The following is a 19,234-nucleotide window of genomic DNA, read 5'->3' as shown; positions in this document are numbered from 1 at the left end:
GGAGCTTCATGTCAGTCGTGCACGTTGTGTGTGTGTGTGTGTTTGTCTTTTAACGTCATGTGACTGATGTGATGCTGATTCTGTCTGTTTGATGTTCATGACATTAATGTGACTGATCGACTGACCCTCAAACCTCCAGTTTCATATGAGCCCCCTCGTTTTGAAATGAAACTTAATACCAAAGTCTGACACTCTGACATTAAATCTGCGCCTTAAATTTTCCAACCTGTTTGTTTTGTCTCTCAGTTCTTCGTTTTCCTTTTTGAGCACGTTGCAAACTTTCTCCACCTCATTCTTTCTCTCTGTGTCAGAAAGCAGCAGCTCGGCGTCGGCCATGTTGTCTTCACATTCCCTCAGTCTGACTTTTAAAACTTTTAAGGCTGCGATATTTCAATTTCTTCATTTCTTGCCTCTCTTATTACTGAGCAGCTTAAAGGGATAGTGCGCCCAAAAATGAACATTCAGCCAGTATCTACTCACCCATATGCCGAGCACACACACACATGAGCGCGGTGCCCAGAGAGGCAGTCAGAGCTACAGGCTACAATGAGGCTAAAAACAGAGTTCACATGAGGTTTTTCCAAACAACTTTTTATGTCGGGGCTTCAGGACACTTGGATCACTACGGACGAGCAGTATGGAGATATTTTGTGGTTTCAATTTTGTGTTTTTGGACGTTTGAATCTGGGGCGTCGTCAGCCTCCATTAGGTGGAGTTGTGTTGCTACCTCCTCTCCCCTTGGATCTCTGCAAGTGATGTGAGGACTCTAAAACTTCACCAGGGCCTCCCTCGGCATATGGGTGAGTAGATAATGGCTGAGTTTACATTTTTGGGTGCACTATTCCTTTAAGACAGCACATTCAGGTCGATGACTGAGTGAGCCAGCTGACGTCTTCTGTGGCAGTTTTCTAGGCATCAGAATTATCACAGCACTGTCAGTGGTTTAAAGGAACTCCTTGCATTGGTTCATTTTGGAGGATCTGCTTCAGTTAACTGAGGAGATTAAACGTCCTCAGCGTCCTCTGCGCTCAACGTCTGCAGCTGGACGCTTCAACTAAAGAGCTCCGCCCCTGTGCGTCAGTACTTCCTGTGTAACTTACTGAATTTAGAAAAAAAATGATCAAATGATATTTCAGTCATTATTTTTACACAGTTTCTGCAGGGTTTACACCAACGAGCATCTTTCTATCTGGGTGTTTTTAAATTGTTTTTAGGATTTTATGAAAACGTTCCTTTATTCTGGGACCTGATGTCGTCTGTTGAGCAGAGCTGAGAAACATGTTTCCTGATGAATCTGAGTCTTATAACATTAAACTGATGTCAGGTCAGTTTCCTCTGACAGCTGTGAGAGGTGTGTGTGTGTGTGTGTGTGTGTGTGTGTGTGTGTGTGATTACTGACTCACCAAAGTCTTTCTCAGCGTTGAGTCGACAGACGTTCAGAGTGAAAACAGCCGACAGCTGCAGCTCATCAAACACCTGAACAAGACAAGACTCTGATCAGTCATTGATTCACAGTCACTGATTCACAGTCATTGATTCACAGTCATTGATTCACAGCTGATTTACATCTGAAACATTTGAATTCATCAATAAACTGAAAAATAAATTTATATTTTAGATAATTAATCTTTCTGAGCTGATCATCATTAATGACTCTGATATAACTACAGAGAAGATGAGTCTGAGTGTGAGTGTCAGTAAATGCACCTGCAGAGCTGCAGGACGTCCAGCAGGGGGCGCCACCTCCCTCTGTGTGGACACACTGTCTGCTCTCTGCAGGACGAAACACACGTTTAGTTTAATGATCAGTTTTTAACTACAGGTCAAATAAAACATTTTATAAACTTCTTCGTGTTCTGAGTTTATTTATTTATTTATTTACACAAAAAAAATTATGAACAAAGTCAGAAACACTGAAACATTAAAACACAAAAACTTCAGTGTAGCAATACATCTGAGAAATCAGACTCTCTCACAAACACTTGAACGCACCAACAAAGACATCTGACAGAAAATAAAGTTTTTATCAACATTTCTACCTGAGAAAAATACTGATTTGTGATTGGCTGAGAGGTGTTTAATGCCACAGGTCAGCTACAGAGGAAAGATGGAGATGGAGGAGGAGGAGGAGGAGGAGGAGGAGACAGGAAAGAACACATGATGTGAGGAGTCGGAGAGAGGCGAAGATAAAAGTAGAAAAAGATGCAAATGAAACAGAGTTAAAGACGCAGCAGCAGGACGTCAGAGGAGACGGACGAGGAGGCGTCACGTTGGGAGGAAGGAGAGGGAGGAAGGAGGTTAAAAGAGGAGCAGATGAGTGGAAGAAAGGAGGTGGAGGTCATGTGACAGCAGCAGCAGCAGCAGCAGCAGCAGGAGGAGGAGGTCATGTGGAGAGGAGAGGAGGTCGGGGGGGTCATTTTCTGCCTCTACAGAAGGATTAACAGCGACGGACAAAGGAATTCTGGGAGAATAAAAGGCTGCGAGACCTTTTAATCCTCCTCCTCCTCCTCCTCCTCCTCCTCCTCCTCATCTCTAACAGCTGTCCCACTGACCAAACACTGTCTGAATAAAGACGACCTTCATCTCCTCCTCTCCTCTCCTCTCCTCTCACATCCTCCCTTTGTTCTTGAAGGAGCAACAGGTGGCTGTGGATCAAATCTATCTGGCCTGTGCTCCTCTTCATCTTCATCTTCATCAGCGCCTCCACTCACTCTGTGGTCAAAAGTATGTGGACGCTTCTGTCTACGTTCGTTTGGTTTCAGCCTCTCATTTCAACATCAGAATAAAGTTAAACTCCAGATGTGAGAGTAGGAACTTTTTCTTGTAATATTTTAACTTCATTTTTATAATTACTGTTTTTTGATTTTACTATCAGACAGTTTCAGCCACAAGAAAACAAACCAACGTGTCTCTCTGGTGTCTTCGTCCTGTTCCTGACGATGTCCTCGCACACTGAGCCTGTCACACTTTTTCTGAAGAAAGTCGCAAATTTACAATATTTTCTTCTCAAAATATGAAAATTCTCTTCTGATAATATCATAATTTACTGACACGTAGTTTCAAAAGGACTCAAGTGTACGTCAGAATATTTTGTAAAGCTGCAACAATCAGTTCATAAATACTTTTCTGCACTAATTTCATTATTCAAGACAAAATGCCAAAAAATTCAAAACTGCAGTTTCAGTCGTAAATTTATGTGAATAAAAATGTGACTTTGCATTTCGCTCTCAGAATACATAAACTATTTTCTTGTTATATTAAAACTTATTTTTCGAACATTGTGAAGTTTTTTCCTGTAATTTTATGATTTACTTCTACGCAGTGTTGACGTCACTGTGACACATCAAAGTTGAAATACATCTTAAAAGTTAAATGTTATGAGAAAGTAATGAAAATAATAATGTGTGATATTTTGAAATTTAGCCGCTTTTCACTGTGTAATATTCTCATGACATCATGACGCTGGACCTGAGCTCAGACACGTTCACACCTTCACATCAACATTTTGGCCTCAAAATACAACAGATATTTTTTGGATTAAAATGATTCACTGCTACATTATTTTTAAAGCTGTTGATGAATCAATTTGTAAATATTTTGTTATTTTTTAAGTGAAAATACTAAAAATTAATGTTTTACATTTTCAAATGAAAAGATTTGCAGCTTTTCTTTGTTTTATATGAATGTAAACTGAACACACACACATTCTTGTACCTCTGTCTTTGTGAGGACCCTTGATGACATAATTCCCTGACCTCAACCATCACACCCTGACCCTGACCTAACTCTAACATGAACCTTAAAACCAACCCTCAAACAGGCCTTTGAAGAAGTGTGGACCGTCCTCACTCTGTAGCTCAGTTCAGCACACACACACACACACACACACACACACACACACACACACACACTGAGTGAGGTCATGACTCAGGATGAAACTAAAAATAAACCCTCCCATATTACATTTATATATAATTAAAATCTGTCAGGGAATAAAAACTTTGATGCTGAATTTTGTTCTGGATCAAAACCAAAATGAGCCCCGGGGCATCATGGGAAAAAATGAGGGGCTGAGCTGAAATTACAGGTTTGTGCAGTTGGACTGGTAATCAGAGCGGAGTCAGTCTGGAGTCTGAAGACCACCGACAGACAGTAAACACATCGTCAACACACAGACGACTCACCAGGAAACAAACGCTAAGATTTAACACTTTAGTGACTTTATAATAACGTCTGCTGCACGTCGGTCAGGACTGAGGTAAATAAAGAAAGACTGTAAGAAATGATGTGTGAAAACAAATCTGTTGACATGTGAAACGTCCGACCCCCTGACGTATATTTATGTTTCATTTTGTTCTGATTAAAAACCATAAAGGATTCAGGAGGAGCCTGAGGAGCATCATCAGCTACCTGACCTGTGAACACACTCTCTCACACTCTGAGAACACAAGAACAAAAACTGATTTACTGTCAGAGTTTTCAGGAAGGAGCAAAGCGTGTTATAGTAACAGTCAGAGAGCGAGTGGGCCGCCGGACAAAAGCAGCTGTTTGTCTCCTGCAGAGACGGTGACGCAGAAATTAACTCCACATGTCCCTCAGAGATCAGACTCTGATGTCTCCGTGAGACGGGACGGACTGCCCAGAAACCTGAACCAGACCTCAGAGGAACCAGAGCCGCTGTTTAACAGCAACATCAAGGCAGGACATTCAAACTCTGATGCTGTTAATCTGTTTGATTTCAGTTTGGTCAGATCCTAAAATCACTGAGCGCCGCGGCGTGAAGAGTTCAAAGTGCTCAGAGGAAGTGGACTGTGTGAGTCAACATGAGAGACGTGATGTCAACAACACAAACACTTTCAGATGTGACGACGTGAGAAACAAAGCCAGAAAACCTCCCTCCAAAATATTGAATTATATTTATCATAATATCACAGTCAAAGCCTCAGCGTGTCGGTTCAGGAGGATTTATTGGAACAAATGGAAAACAATATTTTTCTTCAGTGTGTAATCAGCTGTGCTTTCGTTCCCTCAGAATGAGCTGTTTATATCTCCACAGGCAGCAGGTCCTCGTCTACAGAGATCACCGTGTTGCACCGCCATGTTTCTACAGTAGCCCAGAACGGACAAACCAACAACAACAAACCAACTTATACAGAGACATGTGTGATGTCAGACAGCATGATGACATCACACAATCAAAAGAGGCGTGACATATAACAACAGCTGCTGTTCCTCTTTGAGTTAGCTGCTAACTGCTAACAACTGCTTTTCAAATATCCCACACTGGGTCGCACACATAACACGTCATCAAAACGATACACCCGTCCTGCCGGCTGTCCTGTTTATACAGATATTGTTTCTACCTCAGGTGCCTCGTTAAAGGCGAGACAGCTCTGTCCCCACAGTCTGCGACTGTACCATCTATACAGAACGGCAAGCTGGAATAAAGACGTGAAATTCCCGCCTTGAGGAGGCAGTGTTAGAGGATAAACACCGGCTCTGGACAGGGACGTTCATGTTTTGGTGTCGGCTGCTGCAGTCAGCACTGATGTGTGAAGTGAAACGTCTTCAGAGTGTTTCCTGGTGTTAATCAGCTGGTGTGTGTGTGTGTTTCTGAGAGGAAGAGACATCTGAGGATAATTCAGCTCCTCAACACTGAAGGAATTCTGACCAAGAGAAGTTTCAGATGGTTGCAATCTGTAATCTGTAATCTGTAATCTGTAATCCTCACTGATAGACGACACTGAATCTGACACACTGTTCCTTTAAGGTTCCTTCATGGTCAGTGCGGTTCACACTGTGTTAGCACACACAGCCGGCAGTATGCTAGCACATTAGCTTGCTAGCTTAGCTTCGCTCTTTCAGTCATGTGACCTTCACCTTGCAGGTTGTAGCCGCCTGTTCAGAGTCTCCTGTGTCCACATACTTTTGGACAGCGTGTGTTTGTTAAAAGAGAAAAGGAGCGACTGCTGGTGCACACTGTTTTGTTGTTTTATTGTTATCAACAAATGTTTGGATCAGATCAATAAACTGAATCAGCCGTACACACAGAAAGATGTTTTGATCGTGAACGTCCAGAATTATAAAAATTATCTTCAACTTTATTTGAAAATTAAGATTTTAAGATTTAAAGCAGCTGACAGCAGCCTCAGAGCTCACCCAGCTCTCTGATTGGTCGGTTTTCAGTCAAAGGAAGGAAACTACGAGCTGACTGCTGTTAGACAACCTGAGGCGTCTCAGCAGGAGAGAAGACAGAGACTCTGCAGACAAGAAGCTGAGTCATGTTTCAGCTCTGTGAGTTTACACTGAGCGTCAACACGTGTCGAGGCGTTCACACAGGAGAGGGTCCCAAAACCCCCCCCCCACACACACACACACACACACACACACACACACACACAGGCTGAAAATAGCTCTGCTGTTTATCAGGAGGGGCCTCAGGAGCTGAGCATGATGGGAACTTCAGCTGACATGAAGACGAGCCAAAAATCACAAACAAAAACTGCAACAGTGACGTCAGAGTTCTGGAGTTTTCTGGAGCTGACGGCGAGCAACAGCTGCAAACATCAAACTGTTTAACTGCATTCAGCTGTCACGCTTTAAAGTTTGACAGATTTTTAATAATAAAAATAAAATATTTACTTTTTTTTGTTTTTAATAAATTTTTAAAACCTTCCAAAGATTTTTTTTAAACTTTTTTTTTTTTTTTAATTTTTTTTTACAGATTTTGCAGTTACACTCACCCTTTCTCCTCCTGACACGTGGTTTTGTTCCATCATCTCTTCAGTTGTTTTAATTTTTTAACGCAGGACGCGGCTGTTTATCAGAGAGTGAAGTCTCTGTGCCCTGAGATCATCATCATCATCATCATCATCACAGATCATGTCAGATAGTCTTTAGGTTTATATCTTGAATAATAATCTAAACTCAAAAAATAACTTTCACTTAGTTTTCTCACAGAATTTAATTATATCAGTCTGCTGTATATTTTACTTCTTTTTTCTCACACTCCATAAAATCCAGACGACCTTGTGACCCCTGTGAGTCTTTGGTGACCCCTAACAGGTATTGAGACCCAGAGCTTTAACCCACCACCATGCTGTGTGTCCTCAGGTGGTCGGTGCGGTGTATTACCTGGGACGTGGAGTGTCTGCTGTCCCTGCTGCGTCCGTCCAGAGCCCTCAGAGAGGACGGCAGGCCCCTCCTCCTGCCGCCTCCTCCTGACAGAGACCGACAGCGCCGCCTCAACGTCACCTCGTCTCTGCTGCACACCTGAGGACAGACAGACGCCCACCATCAGACCCTCGCTGTCTTAACACACAGAGATGGAGGCTGTGTTTCCTGTTGGAGGCTGCTGTTACCAGAGCGTGGAAGGACGACACGGAGAAGACCCCCAGGCGTCCCAGCATGCTCTTGGAGGGCCGGCTGGCCACGGCGAGGAGGCTCTTGGGGTTGGGGAGCTCGCTGCCCTGCAGGCTGGACAGGTAACAGCGCAGCCGGAACAGATCCAGGTTCAGTTTCTCCAGGTTCTGCTCCCACTGCTGGATCTGCACACGACACCGTCACATATATACATACATCACGTTACACATCACATGTTGCACATCACGTTACACCACTTTACTGCAGTAAAAGTACAAACACCATCACGTATATGAGGACACGTTCACATGTAGTGACGGGAGGTCAGTGAGGTCACACAGACGTTTCTTTCATGTTGCTTCTCGCCATCTTCTCGTCTTTGTTGAGAGGAAGTTATTTTGTATAATCTGACATCAGAGGACCTCCTCTGCTCCTCACTGCGCTCCATCCTGTCCTCCCCCTTCATCTTCCTCCCCCTTCATCCTCCTCCCCTCTCTGACTCTTTCCCACTTCAGCTACACTCACAGAAACTTGAAATACTATTAAAATTGGAGTTCAAGACACCCAAAGAGGATCCTTTGGAGGTTTGATGGTGGTGGAAGGAGCATGCTAACATGTTTCCTAACCTGGCAGTGATTGAATGTTTTCACCATCCAGTCAAAGAGATGGAGAACCAGCTTCATGTGAGGGACTGGAGCCTGGGGGGTTGATCAGGGGGGAGAGTCAGTTCTGGTGCTGAGCGTCATAGGTATGGGCGGGTGCAGGATTAGAGGAACGTGAAGGCTCTGATTGGTCAGTGAGCGGTCCTATCATATCAGTTATCAGATCAAACTATCAGACAGGATGTTGGAAATGTTAGTTTAAATAATGATGATATCAGTCCAGTGGTCTATCCTCGTGGGAGAACGGCGTGATGACGACTCCTCCGTCAGCTGGTAGAAGGTGTTTATTTCCATCAGCTGCAGGTTTTTTCTCGCCGCCTCAACATTTGGTTGATGATGTCACCCTCAGCAACCTCATCTGGCTGCGTCGTTAGCGGGAAAGCTAAGGTTTGTTGTTTCAGGCTGCCGGTAACAGCCCGACACATCTGGAAGAAATATTAAACTGGACTCCACGTGAGCTCCTGCTCTGACATGTTTCTGCTCTGCAGCTGCAGATCGTCCTCCAGACACAGAGTTTCCTCTCAGAGCTGCTGATGCTGCCGACAGGACCACGACTACCTCACAAGGTCCATCATCACTGGTTCACCTTTACCTGAGCTCATACTGGAAACCATCAAACACAGAACGTCTGAAACTGAATGGAGTCTGGTCGTTTTCTTTGTTTGTGAATGTTGGAGAGCAAATATAAATATAAACCTGTAAAATACTGAAGAGGTGCAAATTAAAGATACACAACACTAAAATAAAACAGTTTGTACTATAAAAATCTGAAAACACACACACACACACACTCACACTGACCTGGCTCTCCACAGCCTTCCTGTTCTTCTGCTCCTTGATGACGGACAGCTGCAGCTCCGCCATCTTCTTCATCTTCCCATCCATGTCGATCTTGTGCAGCAGCGAGCGGCTCTGGCAGCGCAGCAGCCGCAGCGTGTCCTCCTTCCCCTGACGCTTCGCCAGCAGCGAGGCGCTTGCCGAGTGGATCGCCGTCACCCAATTCTCCAGGTCCGTCTGGTTGGTGGCCTGGACGGAGGAGGAGGAGGAGACAAACATAGAGTCGGTTCAGATGTATTCAGTGCGTTGAGGGAGCATCTGAAGAATGAGCACATGTTGATGACACATCTGTTTGTTAAGCTCGTAGGTTCAGTTCTGAGGTTCTGTCCGAGCACAGACACCAAACAGGAGTGAATCTGCTCCTCAGCTCTCAGAGGGTTAAATGTTCTCACACATGTTTTGTTCCCTCGGTCACGTGTGTTTCCCTGCAGGTCATCATGTTAAATCATCTGCAGCCGACAGCCTTCTGACGTTTCACTCTCTGAAACCTTCGACCTGAGATCCACAGGCCGGACAGTTTCCTATATTCTGCATCCACAGTGACTGAACAGACTTTCACCCAAAAAAGACCCAAACTGGCCGAGGCGCTCTGAGCATGCTCCACAGTTTCCGCCCCGGGCTTTGACCCGGAAGTCCAATAGCATTAAATGTGTAAGAGAAGAAGAAGCCGGTAACAACATGGAGAAATCTACATCCAGAGCCGTGACTTTTTGGACGGACCAAATGTACAGAGCTGTAAAGTTGTCCACCATGGTAGCAGTTAGCTGCTAGCTAACCGTAGCTAACTTGTTTGTCCATTGTTTGGTCTGTGACGTAATAGGTCAACAGGAAAAAGGTCCAATACTAACAAGCTGAAAGGGGGCATATCTCCACCTATCGTAGAGGAGTCGCACATACTTGGCTCAATAAATGGATTCCCCTCCCGTGCTTGTATACTGGGACAAGGACAGTAGGCCAGTTAGATGTCCTCGTCCAGCTGGGACTGTAGCTCCACTTCACTGTTACCATGGAAACATACTGAGTGTTAGTTTATATTAATGCTCGACACAAAGTCGGACCAACTCGAAACAGAAGATCAACAGAGCAGCTCTGAGAGGTACAACGTCATTACACAAATTCTTCTCTTTCAAACCATCATTTGAAACAGGATGTAGAACCTTTCATGGGAACATGATGATAACCCCGACCAAACCACTGTGTGTGTGTGTGTGTGTGTGTGTGTGTGTGTGTGTGTGTGTGTCCTGATGGTCTGAAGGTCTCTTGACACTAACAGGTGTTTTGGTTCAGGAGGATTAAAGCGGCTCGTTGTTGTTAAAGAGGAACATTTGTTGCAGTAATTAGCCGGGTGTCGTGACTCCTATTAGAGGCTCCTCCACCCTCCGTCCTCTGCTCCTTTCAGCTCCTCACAAAAGCCCCTCGGCACCTTGGTAACATCCACCCTGCTCCTCCTCCTCCTCCTCCTCCTCAGTGAACCCTCGGGGGAACCATGGAGACGACTTGTAGTGTGATTTGTGTGTGTGTGTGTGTGTGTGTAAACACTCCACAGCTGAGAGCAGTGAGAGTTAAAAGGTGCTTTCTGAGCTTGTAAACAGAGAAATGTGGAGGAAACGTGTCGCAGCTACTTGGAGCTGTGTGACCCTCTCAGCTCTGAGGTCAGTGAATGAATCTGGTCTGAGTTCATCCTGAGGAGGAGGAAGGGTCCACATCCTGTCTGCAGGAAAAGTACTCTGTGAAAATACTCGATTACATGTTCAAGTCCTGTTTCTACAGTCTGTAAGTCTCATCGGCAAACTGTGGTTCAAGTTAAAATCTGTAACGTGCAATAAATAAAACCCTCAGTTTGATCTGTGTGTGTGTGTGTGTGTGTGTGTGTGTGTGTGTCTCTCTGTGTGTGTCTGTCTCTGTGTCTGTGTGTCTCTGTATGTGTGTGTGTGTGTGTGTGTGTGTGTGTGTCTGTGTGTGTGTGTGTGTGTGTGTCTGTCTGTGTGTGTGTGTGTGTGTGTCTCTGTATGTGTGTGTCTGTGTGTGTGTGTGTGTGTGTCTCTCTGTGTGTGTCAGATCTGTGCTGCAGAAACACACTCCTCAGACGCAGAGAGAAAAGAAACCCTGGGATGTGTTCGGGCGCTCGGTGCATGTTTGTGGTGACGCTGATGGTTCTCTGCTGCAGAGAGAAACCACAGCCGTCCACAAACACTACGTCCCATTCATTCACACTGTCCCGGGGCTGAAATAACACCGTGTGATGGACGCACAGAGACACAGCCAGCAATCAGAGGTCCGACAATCAGGAGGAAACCGAGAGGACGAAAATTTAGAAGGAATGTAACGAGAACTTTCCTGGAAAACAACGTTAAAAATGTCACAGATTTATTTACAGGAACAAGACTCAGGGAGCCGTGCTGCGTTCAAGGACACTGAGAGTAACAGTTTTTTACATCCATGTTTACCTGTTTGACTTTGACTCCTGCTCATAGTAACATTAAAAACACAAATAACAGTCCCTCACCCTTTAACACTGGGCCTTAGTCACATACACAGTGTGTGTGTTCTCTCACCTGGAACAGGTAGACGTCTCCGTGTGAGTTGCTCAGACAGAACACGTGCTCCTTCTTGGGATGTTCAGGGACGGCCTGGACGATGCTGTCGTCGGCCAGCAGGGCGTAACGTGGTGACAGCTCTCGCTCCGCGCTGACGCTTTTCCCGTACGTGTCATAAAACAGCAGCGTGCAGCCTGACGGGACAGAGACCTCATTATTCTACATCATCAACAGATTTATTTTAACTGCTGTAACTTTATCACACTCATGACAGACACATCAAACTACATCATTCCAAACATTCTGCTGCCTACAGTACCCACAATGCACCACTGCCTCTGATGAGGGATGCATTGATTTATCAGCTGAACTTCAACTGATATTCTCCTTGTTGGCCGTCATCGGCCTGTTGACTAATACGATGACATCACTGATAGCGGTGGTTGATGTGTTTCTGTTGTGTCTCAGGACAAAGCAACGCTTCGACTTACAACCACCAACTTTAATTTATCAGCAGTTACGAGAAGAAAACGACGACTGTGACGATCTGCGATCTCACTGCTGCGTGACGGGACAAAAGGACGCAGCCTGTTGTTTCCCTGATGATGTCACACTGTGAACAACAAACCTGTGATGACATCAGCAGGACGGGAGCTAGTTAACGTTAGCTGTTGGCAGCTAGTTAATGTTAGCTGTTGTAGCTAGTTGACCTAAGGACAGAGGGATGTCGTATGCTGTAAAGCCCAATATCACAAATCACAATTTGTGATATTGGGCTTTATAAATAAAATTGATTGATCGATTAACTGTTAGCAGCTAGTTAACGTTAGCTGTTAGCAGCTAGTTAACGTTAGCTGTTAGCAGCTGAAGTTTCCTGCAGCAGAGACGAGCAGCAGCTGCAGAGATCTTCTGTTCAACTCAACTCCTCCAGATTTTTCAAACTCACGGTCTTAAACTGACTCTGACTCAAGTGACATCACTGGAGGTCATTCATCAGACGTCACTCAGCTTCCTCTGGAGACACTGAGGGATTTATGCTAGTTTAAAATATGCTGTAGAACTGCCCGACACCTGGAGACACACCTGGAACTGAAGGCTGAGAATCAGACAAAATAATGAACTTGTAGATTTTTAATATTTATATCTGAAGTCTGTTTTCGTGGACGAACCTTTGAGCGTGACCCAGTAGTGTCTCCACTTGCGGCGAGCCACTAGCTCCAGCTTCCTGTCCTTGCTGACGGTGATGAGAGCTTTGAAGGAGAGCCATCCGGCCCGTCGCACCACACCCTGCTCCTTCTCAAACAGGACGTCCAGCTGCTCGCCTCCTCTCGCCTCCACATCTCCATCTCCATCCATCTCCTCCTCCCCCTCCCCCTCCTCCTCCTCCTCCTCTTCCCCATCCCCCTCCGACGTCTCGGTCCGATCGGCGGCGCTGCTGCAGCCTGTCTCCAGCTCCTGCATGAAGTTTTCGTAGACGTTCTGCCGCTGGGCATCGCTGCTCAGGTTCTGGTTCAGGTTCAGGTTCAGGCTCCTGGAGGAGCCGCAGTGGAACGCTGGGAACTGGTTGTGGTTCAGAGGGTGGAGCGGGTTGGAGGACCACAGCGAGCTGCAGCCGACCAGCCCAGAGTCCAGCCCGCTGAGGAAGACATCGTCCCCGCCGTGCGGCTCCTGAGGACGAATCACAATCTCTTTAGTTTATTTATCATTAAACACGAGGCCTGACATGACAGAGACGACAAATTAACGACAAATAAATTAACAGAGCACCGTGCTGACCTCCGTGTTTGTTACATTTCTGCTCACGTACAAATCTTTGTATCGCAGTGCTGACTCACAGTGACTCTCCTCGATGTAAAATAGAAATAAAACTGTGCCAGAAATATAGTCTGTATCTACAGCCTGATATTGCTTCCACAAATACTACAACACCAAATGTGGATTAATCCCCCGCTGAAAATAGTCCCCAACACAGTCACTATGTCCTCCTGTCTTTATAACAAGAGTTCTGTGTCCAGTGACGTACAGACAGAATCTGATCAGATGTTTCAGATGCAGTCTGCTCTCTCTGAACTTGTTTTCCTGCTGCAGTCGTTTATGAAGTGAAGTTTTATGAGTAACTTTTAACAAGCAGAATTTTCCTCCTCCTTACAGATAAATAGGTGTTAATATGTTTTGTTCCTCTGATGCAGCACTTTGTGAGCGTGGAGATTTAAATTAGTACGAAGTTAGTTCATACTGACTCTCGTATTATTACGGTTAAACATTGTGGATATGTGTGACACGTCTGATGCTGCAGATAAACTGAACATTTACAGAATATTCCTGTCAGTGCTGCAGTGTTTATGAACTGTACTGCACCATCAGGTGGTCCTTTGATTCTGTTCAGACATTGTGTATGAAATGTTTTCCTATTAAACAGTGCACAGACTCATGCAGCAGTGATCCCTCTCAGTGTGTGGTGGTGTGTTTATCTGCAGACTCTGAAACTGTAAATGACCAATATTTCACTTTTATCTCTTCAGGTGTTTTAAATCTTCCAAACATGTCCGACCACCGCTGACTTCCTGTTACATCATGTTTGAAACGTTGTGACTCACCTGGATCCGCCTCTTCTTCCTGCTCAGACTTCCTGTCCAGTCGCTGAGTCGTCTGATTCGGCTCTTCAGGAAGTCTTTGCGGCTGTTCCCGGGGCCGGTGGCGGCGGTGGCAGTGCTGATGGGATCGATTCTGCGACAGGGAAGCGTGCGGGAGGAGTAACGCTGCTCCACGCCTCCTCCTGACCCCTCCTCCTCCTGGATGACATCATCCAGCAGCAGTGCTGAGGAGGAGATGGCGGTCCTGTGCTGCAGGGCGCTGTCAGGTACGGGGGGGAAGGCGGGCAGTGTGTTGTGGTAAACGCTGTCCAGTGAGGAGCACGAAGGTGAAGCCGGGCTGAAGTCTCTCAGGTCGGCCTGGAGGATCACTGAGTCTCCGATACCGCTGTCCTCCGTCCGACCTGAGGAGCAGGTGTTGTAGCCGGCGGCGGAGGTGAACTCGTTGGTCTCTGCGGCGGGAAAAAGGAGGGCGGAGGTAAATCCAGGTGAAATCTCCACCTGGGCGGAGAAGACGGTGTTGTACCCGCTGCTACTGGTGGCGGTCTCCTCTGTGCGGGTGGAGGAGTAGGTGGTGTACCCGCTGCTGTTAGCCACACTCTGCCCGCAGACAAACACGCTGTCAGCCAGCTCGCCGCCGGTCCCCCACGGCGAGTCGTACCAGGAGCCGTCAGAGCTGAGTGAGCTGCCTTTACTGGTGCGGAGGGAGGGCTCAGCAACTGGGGGGGCAGTGGTGGAGGTGGTGGGGAGGCCGGTGAGCCCCTGTGTCTCCATGGGGACGCCCCTGGCGTTGGTGAACTCCACCCTCATGCTACCATCCTTACTGAGAAGCACCTTTGGGCTGCCGCCACTCTCCAGGGACGTCCGCTCGCCACACATCCCGTTACTCCCGCCGCCATTCTCCACGTAACTGAGCTGGTTCCCTCTGATGAACCTCTGAGGAGACCCGGCTCCCAGTTTGGAGCCTCCTCTGGGCGCTTTGTGCTCATAGTGCCAGGAGGTGTACGGTGGGCCGCCGGTGTGCTGGTTCAGGTAGCTCCTCCCCCGGCTCCTGCTGCCTCCCTGACTGCTCCTCCACCAGCTGCGAGCCGACGGCACCTCCTCCCTCCTGGAGGAGAACCTGAGCGAGCAGGAGGACTTGGTAGGAGAGACGAAGCTGCTGTGACTGTCTGTGTTTCCCATGGCGACCTGGAGGAGGATCAACGAGCATGACATCATCACACTGACTCGCATATTAATGCTGAAAACATTTGTCCGTTCAGGGCTACTGTAGAAACATGGCGGTGCAACATGGTGATCTCTGTAGACGAGGACTTGCTCCCTGTGTAGATATAAACAGCTCATTCTGAGGTAACGAAAACACAGCTGATTGTACACTGAAGAAAACACAGCTGATTAGATTATAATCTGACACACTGGATCTTTAAAACACACCTTATATAAAAAGTGAGGTGGCGCTGTGTCCTTTTTTTATATACGCTAGTTCCAGTTGATCCAAAGAGGAAGGTAATGACAAATGAAGATGTCAGAGATGGATGTAGTTTCCTCGTCTGTCCAGAAGTGCGTCTTCTGCTTCACGTCAGCTCCTTCTTCTTCTGGGTGAAAGGCCGCGAAAGATAAAGTGGTGCATGCACAGAACGCTGAGTCTGACTCCAGTCGGACTGAGTGGATACATGCAGCAGTAGTTCGATTTTCAATCAATTCATCTGGGTGTGTTAGTCGAGCTACGGATAGTTTCTGTCGGACTAAGCCAATAATTCGATTTTCTCAAGCTGCATGTAAACGTACTGAGTGTCCGTCCACTAACAGTGTTTGTTTTTGTCACTGACAGGCTCAGACTGTTATTCTGAGTGTCTGGCAGCATTATGAAAGGATCCCTACAGAGATAGAGCTTCATTTAAAAAAAACACTCATTTTATCATCATTAAACACACTTCATTCAGAGTCAACAGGAACAAAATAAAACTCACAAAAGCTGCCTTGGTTCATCTTTCCACTGTTCCAACAATCACCAGCTCTGTTTGGTTTAAATTAACCCTTAAGTCACCAGTTAGATGTGACAATATGCTGCCTCTGTACACACTAACATGACTGTTTATTTAAATGGAGTCTGGTGGGTTTGGTGACGGTGATTTCAGGACTGTTTCTGGATCTGACTCTTTAACACAAAGCTCTATCTCTGTAGGGATCCTTTCATAATGCTGTCAGATACTTACAATGACAATCTGAGAATGGTCAGTGACAAAAACAAACTGTTAGTGGACGGACACTGACGGTATACAGTTGCCCTATGGTTAAGTCCCGCCCTCAAACGCGATGAGCCAATCACAGTGCGTATAGCCATTCCCATACACTGGGACATTCTCTGCCTGGACGTCCATTGAAATGCATTATAGAAAGTCAGTTTGTTCGGTTTCATGAGCTTTTTCTGAGATTTGAAGTTTAAAAATGGTCAAACGGTGTGCATGGGGTACATGCAACTCTGACACAAGGTATCCTGAGAGGCTGGGCGACCACGTGTATTTTTACACTTTAAACCACATCTCAAGCGAGAAAAGTGTCTCCTTTGGATAAAGTTGTGTGGTAACGTTAGACCACAACATCAACTCAACGTGAATAAGATTAACAATGATGTCTACATCTGTTCTAAGGTAAGTCAACATTGTGTTTGAGGCAACATATTGTCACTTTGCTGGAAAGAAATATAAAGTTATCTTTAACATCTCTAGCTAACGTTAGCTAAAGTTAGCCTAACGTTAGCTCCTAGCTGCGTTGTTCATCATGTCACCTTGTTTGCTGGGAGTTCATTAGCCTATTTTGTTCTAGTTTTGTACTTTGGTGATGGTACATCATTGTTAGCTGTTGTCCAAAGGGCTCTAGTTAAGCTAACGTTAACTTCTGGAGCTTAGCTTCATTAACTTATCTGTAATGGCAGAGATAACAAAGGTTGGCAAACGTTATGCTGAATGATTCAGTGTAAATACTGTAGCACCAAACTAACGGAGAGACACTCTTGGTAAAGATGGTAAAAAGGCCGTTATCCTTTTCTCATATTCTGAGCCAAAAACCTTAACTTCAGTGGCACTTTAACTTGTTGTCTTTGATGGTGACGGCAACCAGATGCGGTTCACAAGCGTACACTGTGACCTGTAAATTTTGGCTTGTAATTTAAGCTTTTCATCGACCTTCTCAACAATAAAATGATGAATATATCCCTCCAAAGCGTAGTTTAGGCCCTTTTGGTTACTTCTCAATGACATCTGATCGTTATGTCTCCAAAAATCATCAGTTGCCTCCTGTGAAATGCCGTGTACTGTGACACCTGCCATAGCGCCGCTCACTGAATGTTGATAGTTTGTCTGAGTGAGTGGAGGGGGCGTGGCTTAGCCACAGGTCAATTGCTCATTAACATTACACTGCAGTTTTCTCTCTCTCAGGACTGAAACAGTTTCAGAAATTCTTGTCTCCATTAGACACAGAAACAACAAGATGGGAAAACATGGTCCAGGCTGAAAAATACTAAAGTGACTCTTTAAGTGCAAAGACTCACCTGTGACCTGGTCTCACCTGTTTACTACCACTACTGTCTCTACAGCTGCCTCAGCTCTCTACAGTCACACATGTTGAAGGTCTCAATGAAACATCTCTGAGCTTCACGTAAAGTGACTGAGCTCAGTGATGTTTCTGACTTCACTCTCTTTAGAAGATGAAACAAAGTGTTTCACAACAAACAAGTCACAGGTTAAAATCACTGAACGAAACTTTAACAAACAAACAGAAACATTAACAGCTAATTTCCATAAACGACCACAGGTTAATAAAAGTTGGTTAAATATAATAAAGTGGAGTTTTACCGGTGTGTGTGTGAGAGTGTGTGTCCGTCCTCAGAGGCTCAGCAGCTGCGTCATGCTCGTCCTGCTGCCTCCTCTTCCTCTCGGTCTCGTTACTACTGAAGCTCTCTGTCGTCTCCAGCTGCTCCCCTTCTCTCTCTCTCTGTCTCTCTCTCTCTCTCTGTCTCTGTCTCTCTCTCTCTCTCTCTCTCTCTCTCTCTCTCTCTCTCTCTCGGCCCCTCGGCTCATCTGTGGGGGGAGAACAGAGGGGGGAGGGGCTTCATCAGCTTCAACACAGACTCTGCTTTTGTATAAACCCTCCTCCTCTCCTCTCCTTGTCTCCTCCTCTCCTCTCCTCGTCTCAGCTTCACTCTGTTTGTTTTGGTTTTCTGGAACGTGGACTCTTTCTCCTCCTCCTCCTCCTCCTCCTCCTGTTTCTTTTAAATCTTTTTTAATCCGAGCGTCAGTGAGCGCAGCAGGCTGAGGTCATCAGGAGGAACTATTTTAGGAAAGAGCAGGTTTTCAGCTTCGTACAGAGACAGCAGGTCTGCAGACTGCACAGCTGCATGTGAAGATTATTCTCATTAACATTAAATATAATATTCACACAAACATTAATCATCATTCATTCATCAGAAGATGATGAAACAATGTCCCAAAGTCAGAGGTCAAGTCTTTAAATGTTTTCTTTGACCAAGAGTCCAAAGTTCAGTTTACAGCGACTCAAACAGAGGAGAGAAGCAACCTCATCACCACCTCTGGCTCCAACTTCCACACACACCTCAGAACAGAAGCAGAACTGTCACTGCACAAAAAGCCAAAATTAAGAATTCAGCTCTTCTTCATCCTCATCATCGTCTGTGGTTCCACTGCACATCATCTTATCAATGAAACTGCAAACGCTGACCTCCATGGCCTCCATGTTTACCGCCACAGGACAGCATGCAGCATGTGACGTGTTCCTTTGCTCATACAGACACCAGTTCACACTGGAACCTGGTCTGAGCCTGAGTTCTGAGGGGTCGTGTCCTCCGCAGCAGGACAGTGTATTTTAACAATTCTTTGCAATAAGAGCGCCACATATCTACGCTCCAAACACCAGCAGCGTGACGAGTCTAATCTGCACTGAGCGCTGCACATCTGCTGCTTTTTAGTGCCGAGAGCTTTGGGTAAAAACTAGGGACAAAAACCACCAAGACCAACAGTGGCATCTTACTGGTACTGAACAAGTGCTGAACAACAACAACGGAGGAGAAATATGTTCAAGTTTTGATGATGAATCTTAACGTGCTTCAACCAAAGCTGTTCAGCCAGCTCTCGACTTTGTGCTGACATTTTAACTTCTGCAGATATTCCAGATCAGAGCAACCAGACACAACCAAAGTGTCTCAGCTGAAAAATGTGGCGCTTTATAG

At 45.8% G+C, this 19,234-nt stretch overlaps 1 protein-coding gene across 3 annotated transcripts in view; it reads right to left on the bottom strand.

Annotated features, from left to right (window-relative positions):
• Positions 1-19,234, bottom strand: part of tiam2b (TIAM Rac1 associated GEF 2b) — a 62,210-nt gene that overhangs the window by 12,120 nt on the left and 30,856 nt on the right. For 2 of the 3 annotated variants that reach the window (XR_013493116.1, XM_033648526.2), the window contains exons 2-10: positions 17,844-18,068; positions 13,996-15,177; positions 12,568-13,066; positions 11,417-11,592; positions 8,826-9,050; positions 7,362-7,547; positions 7,135-7,272; positions 1,708-1,773; positions 1,404-1,476 (exon numbers count right to left, since the gene is read on the bottom strand). Coding sequence is in view for 2 of the 3 variants with exons in the window: in XM_033648526.2 (XP_033504417.1) it covers positions 1,404-1,476; positions 1,708-1,773; positions 7,135-7,272; positions 7,362-7,547; positions 8,826-9,050; positions 11,417-11,592; positions 12,568-13,066; positions 13,996-15,171 (2,539 nt within the window). In the remaining variant the exon portion in view is untranslated. The remainder of the gene's footprint in view (positions 1-1,403; positions 1,477-1,707; positions 1,774-7,134; positions 7,273-7,361; positions 7,548-8,825; positions 9,051-11,416; positions 11,593-12,567; positions 13,067-13,995; positions 15,178-17,843; positions 18,069-19,234) is intronic. The other variant, XM_078173637.1, reaches the window with a different exon arrangement.

Source organism: Epinephelus lanceolatus, chromosome 13 (genome assembly GCF_041903045.1).
Source record: "Epinephelus lanceolatus isolate andai-2023 chromosome 13, ASM4190304v1, whole genome shotgun sequence".
NCBI classification, from domain to species: Eukaryota; Metazoa; Chordata; class Actinopteri; order Perciformes; family Serranidae; genus Epinephelus; species Epinephelus lanceolatus.
The sequence above is the reverse complement of the archived record's forward strand: the minus strand, read 5'-3'. Positions and strand labels throughout refer to the sequence as shown.